At 42.9% G+C, this 15,324-nt stretch overlaps 3 protein-coding genes across 4 annotated transcripts; 1 reads left to right on the forward strand and 2 right to left on the reverse strand.

Annotated features, from left to right (window-relative positions):
- Nucleotides 1-1,238: 1,238 nt before the first annotated feature.
- On the reverse strand, nucleotides 1,239-5,012 carry LOC307235364 (histone H3.3A). Of its 2 annotated transcripts, none has more exons than XM_080007428.1 (4): nucleotides 4,940-5,012; nucleotides 3,787-3,930; nucleotides 3,250-3,403; nucleotides 1,239-2,723 (listed from the first exon to the last, which is right to left on the reverse strand). In XM_080007428.1, exons 2-4 carry the CDS (start codon nucleotides 3,912-3,914, stop codon nucleotides 2,595-2,597), a joined length of 411 nt encoding a protein of 136 aa, XP_079863554.1. In that variant the 5' UTR covers nucleotides 3,915-3,930; nucleotides 4,940-5,012; the 3' UTR covers nucleotides 1,239-2,594. The 2 variants fall into 2 exon arrangements, with proteins under 2 accessions (XP_079863554.1, XP_079863553.1); XM_080007427.1 differs by having other exon boundaries at nucleotides 4,914-5,012.
- A 559-nt stretch (nucleotides 5,013-5,571) lies between these two features.
- On the reverse strand, nucleotides 5,572-8,427 carry LOC307234642 (histone H3.3A). The gene is made up of 4 exons (XM_080006477.1): nucleotides 8,298-8,427; nucleotides 6,888-7,031; nucleotides 6,583-6,736; nucleotides 5,572-6,453 (listed from the first exon to the last, which is right to left on the reverse strand). Exons 2-4 carry the CDS (start codon nucleotides 7,013-7,015, stop codon nucleotides 6,325-6,327), a joined length of 411 nt encoding a protein of 136 aa, XP_079862603.1. The 5' UTR covers nucleotides 7,016-7,031; nucleotides 8,298-8,427; the 3' UTR covers nucleotides 5,572-6,324.
- A 618-nt stretch (nucleotides 8,428-9,045) lies between these two features.
- Nucleotides 9,046-15,029, forward strand: nop53 (NOP53 ribosome biogenesis factor). The gene is made up of 12 exons (XM_080006931.1): nucleotides 9,046-9,430; nucleotides 9,848-9,924; nucleotides 10,108-10,210; nucleotides 11,269-11,471; nucleotides 12,134-12,189; nucleotides 12,386-12,481; nucleotides 12,577-12,678; nucleotides 12,785-12,952; nucleotides 13,860-14,035; nucleotides 14,269-14,335; nucleotides 14,523-14,599; nucleotides 14,755-15,029. The coding sequence occupies exons 1-12, from the start codon at nucleotides 9,225-9,227 to the stop codon at nucleotides 14,813-14,815; spliced, it is 1,392 nt and encodes a 463-aa protein (XP_079863057.1). The 5' UTR covers nucleotides 9,046-9,224; the 3' UTR covers nucleotides 14,816-15,029.
- The last annotated feature ends 295 nt before the right edge of the window (nucleotides 15,030-15,324 follow it).

Raw genomic sequence — 15,324 nt, forward strand, 5'->3', positions numbered from 1 at the left:
AAAAAAAAAAAAAAATTATAATGTAATAGTTTTGAAAATAATATTTTGTTCTATTAACCATTATTGTTTGTGTGCATGTGTGCGTGTGTGTGAGTCATTTTGTGTGCATGTGAGTGTGTGTTCCTGTGTGCATGTGTGTGTGTGTGTGTGGGTGCGTGTGTGTCCATGCCATGTTCAAAACAACAGGATTATTGTCTGGTGTTTCATTAGATGTTTGTTTGTTTGGGTGTGTGTGTGTGTGTGTGTGTGTGTGTCTGTGTGTGTGTGTGTGTGTGTTTTCATGGAAATGAATTGAACAGAGGCCACAAGACGTGATTGTAATTGTGTACATGTGAGCACCTTAATATGTTGGTGTGAGTGTGTGTGAGTGTGTGTGTGTGTGTGTGTTTCATTGTAATGAATATGGCTGAAGGCTTTATCCCTTTTAATCAAGAAAGTAGAACGATGAAATGAAACAGTGATGAGGGGAAGGATATGGAATGGGATGCTTAGGTCATGCCTATTTACATGTGTATACATCTGTGTTCGTATGTGTGTGTTTATGTCACAAATTACCTGAAAAGAATTAAGAAGCTCATCGTGGAAACTAACTGCATGATCTAATTACTGCATCTATAAATTAGAAATGCAGTGCACCCATGCCAATATTGTCTAGACATCTAAATATGCCCTGCTGTGGCTCCACCGATTATTTGTTCTTTACTTTAATATGAGGACCAGCACTTCAGTGAAGTCTGAAGTTGAACACCATTGTGGGGAATTTCCGTCCCCTGTGGTCATTTGGTGGAAACTGTCGCCAGGTGAGGGCCCTCGAGCAATTGCGGGCCCCTTACAACGATGCCACGGCATTATTCTGCCCTCTGGTGGTGAAATTCCAGGACACGGGACGGCGGCCACACTCTGAACCCCGTAGGAACATAAAGAGCAAACACACCGAAGTTACATGATTTGATTTTACCATGAAAAAAACAATGTGATACCAAGGAACGGCTCGACATTGTCTTCACAAGGGCCACTCCTCTACTGTCAGATAAGCGGCCTGATTGCGTCAAAAAACATGTTTTCAACGTTGTGACGCCCATTCCTTAAAGATTAATCCAGTACTTTGTACAATTCATCTCTAATGCCGGCCCTGCAAACCCAGATTCTACAATCCTGTTTGCAGGTATCAGTAACTGTAGGTCGTGAATTTAAAAAATGAAAATAAATTGTTTTTCCTAATTAAGACATCAGGCAACTTGGTTTAACATCCATTTATTACCTCATTTGACAAATCTGGAAATTACAAATATTTATTGAAACATTGTCCTCCAAAATTCAAAAAGCAAAAAATAAAAGGAGATTGAAAAAAAAAAAAAAAAATGGATTTAAGTTAAAAGGGTGACGAGTCAACCTGAGAAACGGTACACGGATCATTTACCGATCTGGAGAAGAAGCAAGGGGGGGAACAAAAACAGAAAACTGATCCGGAATTGTTTATCATTTAACATTGACTTGACAATACATTTTCACATTTTAAAAGTAAATTTGTCAAAAAATATATTCCACATCTCGGTTTATAGTTCTGGAGAATGTAGCAAATCTCCACACACACACCTTTGTGTAAAAAGGCCCGGATTACAAACGATCCTTTATTATAAAACATCTAGATTACAGTTTTCATGCTTTGGCTCATACTGTTAATAGATGTAGCCAATTTTAACCAAACAAAGGGTTAAATCCTTTTTTTTTTTTTTCCTTCTTCAATTAGGAAAAAAAAAAATCTATACAAGGATCAAACTTTGGTTGCCTAAACAAGTCAGTAGAAAAAAAATGTTTTTGTTCATTTCTCCGATTCATCCCCCCCGTCTTCATGTGATTCACAATGTTTACTACCGCAGCGAAAAAATTCCATGCTTGTTATTGAAAAGACAAAAAAAAAAAACCCCAAAAAACAAAAACATAACACCAGCCGAGACAGCGATGATCAATATGGTAAGAACGAATCAACTTCTCCGAAGACGCTCATGAATCATATACGAGTTGCTGTGCCGATCAGAGCTGCCACGCGCACAAACACCGCGGTGTCGCACATTCCGGCTTTGCGGGGGCGGGGGAGGGGGGGGGGCGGATGGATGTGAACCCCCCCCTCCCGGCTGAGAGCGGCTCCCGGGAGAAGGGGATGAGGTAAGTTCTAGCACCCTGCTGAAGGAGGAGAAGAGGAGATTCCCAGCAGACAATACCCTGTACCCATCTCCCGCCCCGCCCCTCCCGAGTCAGCAGTGGCCCATCCCACACCTCCACCCCGCTCCAGTGCGGATCCGTTCTCTCTGAGCCGCATGGTTTCTTGAGGCAGAGCTTAAAAAAATATGGCAAAAGAGGACACACGGGTGTGGGTGTGTATGCTGGTGCAGGTCTGATCACCATCCAGCCGGTACATGCACAAAAGAGTACCCTAGAAGTCTGCTGCCGAGAGCACTAAGAAAAAACAACACTATACACTTTATTCATAATATAATGTTTTTCCTCTACACACTACCAACATGGAAGGGGGGGGGGGGGACAGAGTGGTGAAGGAAGGAAGAAGAGTGGGTGAGAAGGAGAGGAGCAAGGACTTAAGCGCGCTCCCCACGGATACGGCGTGCCAGCTGGATGTCTTTGGGCATGATGGTGACACGCTTGGCGTGGATGGCGCACAAGTTGGTGTCCTCAAACAGTCCCACCAGGTAGGCCTCGCTGGCCTCCTGCCGACCAGAGGGAGAGAGAGAGAGACAACAGGTATGAGTTGGTCAGTGCTGCTTCTGTGTAGCTATCCATTTACAAATGCCCTTATATACACTTCCTTTTAAATACGCAAACGCCCACGCAAGATGGCTCCCTTGCATAGCCTGCGTTTCTTTAGAGTATTGGTTGTGCACATCCTCAGAAATATACTCTATGCGTCCGCAGGATGCAATTCAACACATGACCAGTGGGGGCAGTATATCGGGATGTGACGGCAGCACTCTGAACGAACTACAACAATGGCGGAAGTTTTTTTAAAGAGAAAGTTGTATTGCTTCTTCTGACATCCGCAATTACTCACATTTAAAGCGATAAATATTCTTGCCAGAATGGCTGGCATGACATTGCGATAATTTTACAAGCCACCATAAACAAAAAAATAAAAAATAAAAATAACTTATGTAGGAGCATGGAGGAGGATACGGGAGACTGAGATGGTGCACAAGCCATGTTTTTTGTTTTGTTTTTTTGCCCCGAAAGACTCACCTGGAGAGCTCCAATGGCGGCGCTCTGGAAGCGCAGGTCGGTCTTGAAGTCCTGGGCGATCTCTCTCACCAGGCGCTGGAAGGGCAGCTTGCGGATCAGCAGCTCGGTGGACTTCTGGTAACGACGGATCTCACGCAGGGCCACGGTGCCAGGCCTTCAAAACATTAAGTGAAAACACTGTCAGCCACCAAAGGGGCATGACACACTTCTTTAAGCCGAGGCGCTGCAGGCATCTTATTGTACCTTGTGGTAAAGCGAAACATCAACAGGTATACTGTATATCTATTGTCATAGGTTGTCCAAAAAAAAAACAACATTATAATAAAGTTTGATGTTGTTTATATTTAATTCTGTATTGGTTTGATAGTCTTCACTTGTATTTCCTGAATTGCTTCATGAAGCACTTAACACACATAGCGGTTGTGTTTCACAATTTAATCAAAGGGGAAGCATTGTGAGGGAATAAAAGGTTGAGGCGCTTTGTTTGACCAGAGACAAAGCCAGAACACAGCGACTCTTTTGGTCTTTCCGTGGTACCTGTAACGATGGGGCTTCTTGACGCCGCCAGTGGACGGGGCGCTCTTGCGGGCAGCCTTTGTGGCCAGCTGCTTACGCGGGGCTTTGCCTCCAGTGGATTTACGGGCGGTCTGCTTGGTACGGGCCATGTCTACTACGGGTCACCTGGCGAACACCAAAGGAGAACGGGCCGTTTCGATCAATTTGCGTACACAAAACATATGGAACAAAAAAATTCTCGTCATCATAAACACTTCATCCCCGCGGGGGAAATTACGGTGTTACGGCAGGAACAAACACACATTAACATTATTAAAGCAATAAAATAAAGAATAGAAAGAAATGGCGATGTGCATTAAAACCAAAAAAACGCACTAAGATTACATTTGGCAATATACAATGAACCTACAATTTCACCATACATCATAAAGCTCTGTAGGAACGCGGTCTGAAACAGGAAATTGTGTAAGTTTTCATACATTTATAAAAAATAAATATGTTGGTGGGCACATGGCCTTAGTGACAGTTCGCTCAACTTTTTTTTGAGGTTTGTATACATACAAGACATTCTCTATTGTAGTTATCCCGGCCGACGTCAATCACAAATGAACGGCCACGCTATTGGCTAAAAAAGCAACATGCTGCGTAAATACAGGAGTTCAGCCAATCAGCGGTCGGGTGGGCGTGGTTTGTTGTTGTGACGCACGGACAGCGCCCGCCCCGCTCCGCTCTGATGATGGCGGCGGTTTGATGCGCAAACGGGATAAAGACCCAGGGCAGAAGAGCACTGGAGCAGCGCGTAAACAATGGCAATTACATGAGCAACTACGGAGCCAAAGCTTTAAAACACAACAGATTATCAAAGAGGACATTTTAAGGAACGCGTCAATGGGCGCAGGGATGCCGGACGGTCCCCAACGGCCGCGTAGAACCGAGCTGAACCCGCGCATAATTTTAAACGGAACGTTCCCTCGTCCAGAAAAACACTGCGTCTCTCCGTCGGCTCCACAGCCGCGTTTGTTGTTTTCCTCCGCACGGTAAAATTGCCGCTTTCCACTCCAACTATTGAAATTACACTTTTGTCAATCTGTTATTTAAAAAATCCAAACTTCGTCCAAGCGACTACTGGCGTAATTTGAGCGACTTACCTAAGAGAAAACTCTCGGTATTGTACCTGATAAATGTTTGGCTTGTCTGTTTTCTCTGCCACAATGGGAACAGCGTCCAGCGGGAAAATGGCCGCCCCGTCACTCATACCGTGTCCCACAATGCAACGGGGCCTATTTATTTTCTGAGTTTTGTCACTTTACGCTGGTGAGAAAACATGAAACTTATGAGAATTGCGCTGTTTCTAACTTTATTTTAGCACCGCGTTCAATGGTGAACATCTTGTGTTGACTCGTTCGAGTGCGAAGGGAGCCGCAGCCTCCTGTGTTAAATCTTTTTGCTTATGATTGCAGGTTGCAAGGGTTGATTTATCAGACCCGTCCAACTCCGCTGGACTTTAAACTTATCAGATAGTATTACAGATCACCGACTGGGTTTATTCTTTTTTATGTTAAACTCTATTCCTAATTTAAATGTTGTCATTCGGCAATTCCTGTATTAATACATGTTTAATTTGATATTTAAGATGATTTTCGAAAAGAAGCCAGTAAAAGCTTTTAAATAAAAAATAAGACCTAGGAAAATAGGTTCTTATGTCTAGTGTAATTTCTCATAACAAATTAATATTATCGTCACAAAATCGGATTATTTCCAAGAGCTAGTGTAATAAAACATTAAACATAGCCCAGCTCAGTAAACTCGCTTAACCACAAGAATATGTTTATTGAATTTTGGAGTACAAATATTTGTAAAAAATAAAAATAAAGACCAAAACACAAATCAAAAACACAGTAGAAAAACAAACCAAAGAATTGAAGGTTGTATCAACCTGAGAGGAACAAAAAGTCATACCATTACCTTGATATAACGATGCTGAAAATGAAAACATGATCACCATGGGTCTGCTACATATATGCCATTTTTAGTCTGTCAAACCATGCAATGTTGTTACAACACGATGACATTTCTAATTAACAACCAGAATCAAACAGTAGAAATACATCAATATCGTAAAAAAACACTCAAATTTCTGTTTGGGAAAAAAAAAAAAGCCCCATTCTTTTTAGTTAACTACCCAATATGAAAATGCCTTAAACATAAATGCTGTGTCCTATGCTGATTTGATAACAAGATTTTCCTGGCTTCACAAGAACACCCTATCTTGAATCTATCCATGTAGATGACTTGGCATTTCTGAGTTTGCTAGTTAGATGTGAAGAGTAACTGTTTGTGATTTGAGATTTAAAACATACACAAAGATATTCTAAGCAAACTCTGTTACTAGTAGCACCAAAGGAGACATGACTACACGTTTTACAGTTATCACACTCATATAATGTATAGAGCCATAAACCAAACTACAATTAAAGTGTGCGGGAAGGGAAAAGAGGGGATCTAAAGAGTTGTGAGGGGAAGAGAGTATAATCTGGAATAAATGAGAGAAAAAGCCATTTAGGCGCGCTCCCCACGGATACGGCGTGCCAGCTGGATGTCTTTGGGCATGATGGTGACACGCTTGGCGTGGATGGCGCACAAGTTGGTGTCCTCAAACAGTCCCACCAGGTAGGCCTCGCTGGCCTCCTGCCGACCAGAGAGAAACAATATTAATATTAATTAACAAATGAAACGTGCAAATAGTAAAATGACTTCTCAAAATCACAAATATCAATTTGGCAACTTCTGTTTTGGCTCGGAAATACATAGACGCACCTGCAGAGCACCGATGGCGGCGCTCTGGAAGCGCAGGTCGGTCTTGAAGTCCTGGGCGATCTCTCTCACCAGGCGCTGGAAGGGCAGCTTGCGGATCAGCAGCTCGGTGGACTTCTGGTAACGACGGATCTCACGCAGGGCCACGGTGCCAGGCCTAGAGGGGGGGAAAATTCACAAAGTATGTTTGTTTCATCTCGCTGTAACAGAAAATGTGTCTTGCCTTCTGAATAGATTAAAAAAAAAAATTATAATAATAAATGATACACGTTTCTCCCCAGCAGCATAAATACAGATTACACTCTTACCTGTAACGATGGGGCTTCTTGACGCCGCCAGTGGATGGGGCGCTCTTGCGGGCAGCCTTTGTGGCCAGCTGCTTACGCGGGGCTTTGCCTCCAGTGGATTTACGGGCGGTCTGCTTGGTACGGGCCATGACTACTATAGATTAGCTGAAAATAAAATACATTTGCACAAGGGAATAAATATTAGGTAAATATAATAATAGTTGACCATGTGCACTCCTGCCATTTCTAGAGTTGCTGCAATAATTACATAATCACCTCGTCGTTATTTTATGATCTAATCGTGGTAATTTAGGAAAATCCTCAGATTCCACAATCATGTTTCCACTCAAATTTCAGGGGGAATTTTAAACCAAATGTGGCAATAAATAAAGAGTTAATTAGGCGCGTTTCAATCAATTGGGTGAGGCTTACTGCCTATTGTTTAACTGTCAAATTTTTATTTCCCATTGTTCAATGTCAATATATGTCGCTTATGCATTATGTGAATGTGTATTCTTAGACCATTATAATCTTAAAACATCATAGTGGCGTGAGAAAAATACGCTAAAAGTGTCACAATAGTCAACCAAAACGTTTTTTTTTTTGTTTTAATTATCGTGATTAACTAACCAATTATTTTCACATCAATAATTTCAAAGTGAATAATTTATAATAGTTTATAATTTCATCAGTGGAAAAAAAAAAAAAAATCTGCATTGAGCCTTTTGAAATTGTGCCAAATTGTATGAGGCAGCTTATGCAACGCGTTTACAGCGTTGACGTTTTGCTAACGAATCACCGTCCTCGCTCCAACCTATCACCATGCAGCTTTCAACGGTGCGGCGGGACATGTCGCGAAATCTGACCAATAACGACGACACTATCGCCCGTCTAGTCCCGCCCCGTGCGCACAGAATGGGGCGTGTTCGTTTCCACCATCGGCGTTTCCCGCTCGCGCACGGCCCTCGCTTTTTAAAGGGAAATAAGCTATTCTGCTGGAAAACCAATGTGCGCCGCCCGCCCGCGCTGTGCGACGCGGCTAAACAAACGCAGACAAAGATGATGGCTGGCTGTTTGCTGCAAGAATGTAAACGGGAAGGAAAATCGTTGCTGCAAGGAAGACGCTGATCGGGAAATCGACCGAATAAAAACACAACAGTCGAATGGAACCGGCATATACATTTTGAAGACGAAAGTAGACATGTTGTAGGAGCCACTGGTCAACAATTTTTTGTCAGATGACCCCTCACTTTGCGCGCATTTCCGAGTCAAATTGGACTCCCCCCTCAGAAGCGCTTTCACATCCCCGACTGCCCGAGCGAGCGGAAAAAAAGCTCGTTTACACCAAAATAAGAGAAAAACACACCATCAAGACAACTGTAAGAAACATTAAACGAGAGGTGGCGATTTTATTAAAAAAACGATTCTTACCTTTGAAAACTTTGCGAAAGATAACCGCTTCAACTGGAGCGTTTATTCTCGGGTGACTTAAAGCGTCGTTCTCGCAATAAAACGAGGGGATGGAAAAAAAAGAAAAGAGAACGTGGGGAAAGGAGAGGAGACACATTTCCCACAATGCACTGGGAACAAACATTTCACATACACACAAAAAACGACAAACAACAAAGTGACATAAACCCACATGTTATACCCGTTCAACAAGTTATACTTTTTGATACGTTATACACTTACACATTTGAGTTATTGCTTATTTGTGCCACCTCAACGGGGAAGATTAACGTGAATAAAAGGCCACGCGTAATTCCCATCCACACACACCAATCACACGCATGCCGATCGTACGTATGAACCGATGTTTATTTGTTTTTAATTGTTGATGCAATTTAATCAATTGTCCATAAATACTTAACATGACGTGCCGATGTATCAATCATTCCATCTCCTTTTCGTAATTTGCAACTGAGGAAAATGACATTTTCCCAGAGTTATAACACTTGACAGAGGAAAAACGGCCCCGTAACTCATTTCTGTGTTATTTATTTATTACATTTGTCAAACGTCTTAACAGCCCAAGTGGTGGCGCAGTCAAGCTTTTGTGCTGCATTCCAAAGAAAACGGTAATTCCGAGTATATAGTTATTGCGAGCAAAATGTGTTCTACTTTCTCTGCACGGGAAATATATTTGGGTTTTGTAAACCCATGCCGGGGGAACTTCGTCATAAACGGTGTGTGACGCCGCGTTGCTGGTGACACCGGCTCTGTTTTCTCGACCAACTCGAAACCCGAGGTTCTCGCTTGGGTTAAACGGCCGGTGAGGAATTCTTCCGAGTTCCGACTTCAACTGAACGCAGCATTGCTAAACAACAAGCCTCGTGACGTCACACCCACTCGGCCAACATGGCGGCGGCCAGGCGACTGAAACGCGTGGCGGTCTCGCAGCCTGGGTTTATGACTTTGAATGCGTCCCTGAAGCCCGAGGATTTGGTTAGCGGCAAACGAAAACGCTTGAACAAGAACAAGAAGAAGAACTGGAATAAGCACAGCGACGTTCAGGATGTTGAAGATTTTCTGGAAGACATTCGGTTTCAGGAGAGGACGACGGGGTACGTGGGTTAGAGTGGCGGTGCTTCCTGTGCGAACATTTCTGATGACGATTATTACACATTTGAAACGTTCGCGACGAGTTATTTTACGCTGTGGATTTCTTCCGAATAACCTGGTCAAGCACTGAGGGGTAGTTTGGAGTGGGGGTTGAGGCCACACATTTCCCCATTGCCCTATGTTTACATTTCCCTTTCGCCATTTGTATTTTTTGCTTGTATTTTACGTTTTCGTTTTCGGATATACATATTTTCAGATTTGTGCATTATTATTTTTCATATTTTATTTACTCTATACCTTTTGCACAGCCTTTGGAGTTGCCCTTTTTGCATTTCCCTGCACCGCATGTGTATGACGTGAGTATCTTTAACACCGAAACGCCCCCAAATATCATCAACGTCTGTTCTTTTGTGTCGCAGAGGCCTGATATCTGAAAGATCTGACGACACTTTATTCTTTTTGGACGTCGGAGACGAGAAGGATTCAACTCAGAACGGTAAACAATTGAAATACTGTGGGATGTATTTTATTGTACTAAGCCTATGGACACCACAGGGGGCTATGGGGCATGAAGCTCTCAACTACCAACAACATATGATTTCAGTAGCGATTTTGTGTAAATAACTGCTTTCTCATTATCTGTTTACTGTGATGTTCTTGGTATCTCTTCCTTGTGAAGTGGTACCCCCTGCCAAAGAGAAGTTGGGGAGAAGGAAAGTGTCACGTCCCTTGAAGGTCGACCTTATACTGCAGAACAACTCCCTTGTCCCATCGCCCAAAAAGTAAGTTTGCAAAAAGACGGTAAACACAACGTTTCTTCTTTGATACAGTTAACTTAAGAATTGATCAATTACGTAGACAACACAGAAGACCAGGTTTGACTATTATATGCCAACAGCACCATCAGGTTGTTTTTCTCCACACGGCTCCCCATCTACCTATTGTTACTCTAGAATAAGTGTTTGAACCCGAGATTACAGAGGGTCGTTCTCCTGAGATTGGAAAATACACACAGTGAAAATGTCACTGCCAGGCTTCTTACCGAGTCCTTGAAGTTCTTGAATTTTGTCCTCAGAAATTGTAGTACTGGAATAGCTTGAAAAAAGCCCCCTTTGTGCTGATGTGCTTGAAAGGTTCTTGGAAACCATCATTGGAAACCTGTGATATTCCGGGTTTTGTTATTCAAATCGTAGCACCGGAATTGATTTTTTTCCGACATAGATGAAGCCTGGGAAATGTAAATAAAATCCAGCATGGTTGGAAGTAGACAATTATGATAGTAAATGACAACAATATTAATAATATATGTACTAATATACGTAATAGAAAATGAGACTAAAATCATATTATTTTTTAAATACTAAAGATCACATTGAAAATGTATAATATTTGTCCATGAAAATAACTAAAATGTGCTTAAAAAGTACTCCACAGTCCTTGAATTTCATTTTGAGAAGCCAGGATCCTGTATTGCATTTCCACTTTTGTTTCCACAATTTTTTTTATTTTATTTTTTTTTACAATGACCAGAAGTGTGAATTTGTTAATGTTTATTTTTGACCGTTTTTTTATTTTTATTTCTTTATTCTTCATTCGGTTTTTACTGATAAAAATGCTGAGGTTTATTTTCCATTTTCCAATTTTTTATATTGTGTGTGCCCCCCAACCTTATATTTCCACTGTCTCGTATTTAAATGTTATTGTTTATCACTGCCTATTGTTTTGATGTGCGCTGCTGGTACATTGCAATGAATAGAGTGAATCTATGCACCTAGTTAAACGTTCAAGGCTCTAATCTCTATTGATCTGTAGCTTTGTAAACGTGTTCTCCTCCCTCCAGTGTGTTGGCTCACCAGCAGCCCAATGCCAAAAAGCTCCGTCACAAGGCGAAGAAGGCGACGCAGCTGGCCGCAGAGGGCAAGTTGCCTCGGAAACAGAAGCTGCTCATGAAGAGACGTCTGGTCGCCAGGACGACGAAGACCACCGCAACAGAAGCCAACAACAATCCACAGAGGGACTACTTCGACATTTGGGGAGAAGAGAGTAAGTTGTGTGGGTGTCTGTGTGTTGGGTGCCTCTGTCTAATGATGATCTCATCCTTGCGCTCCCAGTATTCCCATGTTGGGAATGTGAAGATTCCAGTGGAGCTCAGGAGACTTGTTGTGTGAACGGTTTCCTGGGATCTGAGGATGGTGGCAGTGGTAGAACAGAGTGTGGCGTTCTAATTTGAAAACTGAAAAACTCACCACAATTTGACTTGGAGCTGTGTTTAAAATGAAAAAAAAAAAAAAAGCAAATTATAAGAAATTGTCATTGAATTTCAACACTCAAAGTCGCAATACTTTCAACTTTGTATGATAGATATGGAAGTATTGAATTGCAAGGTCCCTGCCTTTTCGTTAATTTGTGGTCTAAGTTTCTTTTTTTTCTTTTTTTTTTTGTATTTTTGGTTTTAGCTGACTAAACCTCAGTATTCCTAGTCCAGGAACGCACCTGTGCAGGCTCAAATACAGGTGTATGTATTTTATTTTTTTAAATGGTGTCCTTGAACCAAGGAAGATGCTGGTGCAGGTTTTCAGTCTATAGGCAAATAAAGGCCCAATTAGCCTGTAAACCACACATCGCCTACTTTTAATTAGATCTAGTCCAAATGTAAAACATCCCACTACATTGTCACACATTTGTTCTATGCCTTGTGTCTACAGAGAAAGAAACTCGTGACCAATGGTACCTTCAACAGACTGGGAAGAAGGCCGTCAAGGTAAGGTGTAAAACACACATTTGGCCATTAAACTCCTTTTGGCGGCCATTGGAATTAGGGGATTTTAACACTTGAGGAGAAACTGTGTTAAGACTTGGGTTCTGTAGTTGGAACCCATGAATCTCTGTCACTGAGACCAATGACACGTGTGTGTGTCCGTCCGTCCGTCCAATGTGGCTTTTGTCGGTCTCCCCAGCGCCCCGAGCAACTGAGCGAGAAGCCGTCCCTGCTCCCAGCGGTGGAGGTTATCGCTCCGGGAGGATCCTACAACCCAGACTTCTTCTCCCACCAGGTCACTATAGCATTACTCCTCCCTCTTCCTGAGAACACCCTGCTCCTGCCATCTCCCTCACCCCCACTTATCTGTCGCTTGCTCTGCTCTCCCAGGCCTTGCTGCTGGAGGCTCACACGGTGGAGGTGAAAAGGGATAAAGCCGAACGCAAAATAGAGAGACAGTTGGCCGTCAACAAAGAAGACAAGGCTACGGTGGTACGTTGTCATGTCCACGCACCAGTCTGCCTCGCAGCTTAATGTGCCTCCGCAAATTGAATCTTGGACTCCATTGGGTGTTTTCGTGTAATTTGTTCTCCTGCAGGAGACGATCTTCCGGGAGGAAGTGGAAGGTCTGGTCGAAGAGGAGGATGAGGATGAGGCGGCGGCGGGAGACGAGGGAGAGGAGGATGACATGCCGGTGGGGGCTATCTCTTTAGCAGAGAAGAAGACTGAGAAACAGAGGAGGAGAGAGAGGCTGATGAAGATCCAGGTACTTGCACTTTCTTGGCCGTTGAAGTGGAATGGCTATTTACTCTACCGACTGCTCGCATATAAGAAATGGACACCGCCTGATTTGACGTGCCTGTTACATTATACTGTCATACAATAGGAAACCGGGTACGTTGTCGACCACAGTATTGCACTTTGCATAAGTCCAGTGATGATCCCATCCTTGCGCTCCCAGTATTCCTGTGTTAGGAATGTGAAGATTCCAGTGGAGCTCAGGAGACTTGTTGTGTGAACGGTTTCCTGGGATCTGAGGATGGTGACGGTGTGGTAGAACCGATTGTGGCGTTGTAATTTAACCAAGGCTCAAAACTCACCACTTGACTAGGATCTGTGTTAAGAAAAATGGGTCAAATTTTAATATTGAATTGCAACACTATGACCACTAGATATGGAAATATTTAATTGCAACAGGGTTCTTACCAGGTCCTCGAGGTGCTTGAATTTAATCCCCAGAAGTTTAAATACCGGAATACCTTGAAAACAGCACATTTTGTGCTGAAATGCCACAATTGAAAACCTGCGACAATCCCCCTTGTTTTGGTATTTAAATCATAATGTAATAAAATGTTTCCAGAATCACTTTTACGACATAGATGTGGCCAGGGAAATGTAAATTGAATCCTTCATGGTTGGAAATAGACACTTATAAAAGTGGATGAAGATGAGATTAATAATAGATATATCGCAGATATACTAGCATCAATAATTGACATAAAGACCAAGAGTATATTTCAGTTGGTAAAGGTCACATTGAAAGTTGCTTATTTGTTTCTTGTGAAGTCCTTGAAATGAAAAGATTGTCCCTTCCAAAAAAATAAATAAATAAATGTTAAAAAAAACAGTACTTGAATGCCAAACTGAACCCTGCTTCTACTCCCCCACCACAGGAGCAGAGACGGCAGGTGGAGAAGGAGAAGACTGGGCAGCAGCAGCAGCTCTTCCAGCTGCGCTCCATCAAGGCGTCCCTCAAGCAGCGGGACGCGAGGACCAAGGCGAGGCAGGCGCGGCGCAAGGCCAAGACGGAGGCCCAGAAATCCATGCCAAGGCGTCTGGGCAGACTGAAGTACGTCAATTTATTTCTGGTTTTGAATCACGTCGATATTAATGCTTTACATCTGTACTCATAAAGTTTGGGGAAAAGATTGTAAATATGACTGAACAGCTTTCTGATAATATATTTGTCAATGTTGCAGGAAAAGGGATGGTGCTCCCCTTTTTCTATTTTAAATGTTTAGGACTAGATGGGTGTGTAGTGTAGCAGGAATTGATCTATCCCTGTCTGTTCCTCATGTTTAGGTTCCAGGCGCCAGACCTTGAGATTCAGCTGACAAATGAGCTGTCGGGCTCCCTACGCAAACTCAAGGTAAGGTTAATTTATTGTTTTATATTGTGTGTGTGTGTGTGTGTGTGTGTGTGTGTGTGTGTGTGTGTGTGCGTGTGCGTGTGCGTGCGCGTGCGTGCGTGTGCGTGCGCGTGCGTGCGTGTGCGCGCCTTGACTGTTCATGGATTTCTCTACACTCTGCTTCTCTTGTCACGCTGCGCTGCTGCAGCCAGAGGGCAGTGTCCTCAAGGACCGCTTCAAGAGTCTGCAGAAGAGGAACCTGATTGAGCCCCGGGAGAGAGTGAAGTAAGGATCTTGCCCCGTCTCATTAAATAACACCAACTTGCTCCCGGTGTCAAGTTAATGTTGTCACTGTTGGAACGTACACAGTAGGTGGGACGACTGAATTTCTTTCTCACTCACCTGCTCATATCTCTCTCACTTCTGCTGCCCCACTTTAGGTTCAGGCCCAGGCTCAAGGTCAAGTATGTGGAGAAGAGGTCGTTCAAAGCGATCACCTAATGGCATCTCACTGGAGCACCGTTGGAAACCCCGGCTACGTTCGCAGCCACCAAAACTTTTCATGCATGGAAACAGAAATAAAAGGACTGCCATCATACGTGGCAGTCATTCTTTTGCTTTTTCATGCTGTATTGGTCTCAAGTTGTTTGCAATCACTGTGTTAACAGTACCTTGCAGTTTTCTACCCCATTAAAAAAAGTTATTAAGTAATTAAAACACATAATATTGTTTGTCCGTTCAATTCACAAGTGTTTTGCATCAGTTTATATTCTTTTCTCCATTTTTACAAATGTCAACTGTCTGATAATTTCCGTGAACCTGTTTCCGCTATCAGGAGACACACGGAGATTTCAAAGAACTTTATTTCTGCAGAAGTAAAATGAGTACCGTACACACTCTGAAAAGTGGAACAGGACTGACTTAATTATTCAGAGAGGAGTTTCTTAATTAAGAAAAGGGAAAGCTGAAGAGGAGAGAAGGCGAGGGACACACGGCTGCAGATAAGACCA

Source organism: Zeus faber (assembly GCF_960531495.2).
Source record: "Zeus faber genome assembly, chromosome: 9".
NCBI lineage: Eukaryota > Metazoa > Chordata > Actinopteri > Zeiformes > Zeidae > Zeus > Zeus faber.

Bases quoted from the DNA above. Each gene is read 5' to 3' on its own strand.
- LOC307235364 (XM_080007428.1), bottom strand. From the start codon at position 3,914: ATGGCCCGTACCAAGCAGACCGCCCGTAAATCCACTGGAGGCAAAGCC. The intron at 3,404-3,786 runs GTACCACGGAAA...AATGTTTTGAAG, and splicing joins AAGAAGCCCCATCGTTACAG to GCCTGGCACCGTGGCCCTGC. The intron at 2,724-3,249 runs GTGAGTCTTTCG...TCTGGTCGGCAG, and splicing joins CCGCCATTGGAGCTCTCCAG to GAGGCCAGCGAGGCCTACCT.
- LOC307234642 (XM_080006477.1), bottom strand. From the start codon at position 7,015: ATGGCCCGTACCAAGCAGACCGCCCGTAAATCCACTGGAGGCAAAGCC. The intron at 6,737-6,887 runs GTAAGAGTGTAA...CCCCCCCTCTAG, and splicing joins AAGAAGCCCCATCGTTACAG to GCCTGGCACCGTGGCCCTGC. The intron at 6,454-6,582 runs GTGCGTCTATGT...TCTGGTCGGCAG, and splicing joins CCGCCATCGGTGCTCTGCAG to GAGGCCAGCGAGGCCTACCT.
- nop53 (XM_080006931.1), top strand. From the start codon at position 9,225: ATGGCGGCGGCCAGGCGACTGAAACGCGTGGCGGTCTCGCAGCCTGGG. The intron at 12,679-12,784 runs GTACGTTGTCAT...GTTCTCCTGCAG, and splicing joins AAGAAGACAAGGCTACGGTG to GAGACGATCTTCCGGGAGGA. The intron at 14,036-14,268 runs GTACGTCAATTT...CCTCATGTTTAG, and splicing joins AGGCGTCTGGGCAGACTGAA to GTTCCAGGCGCCAGACCTTG.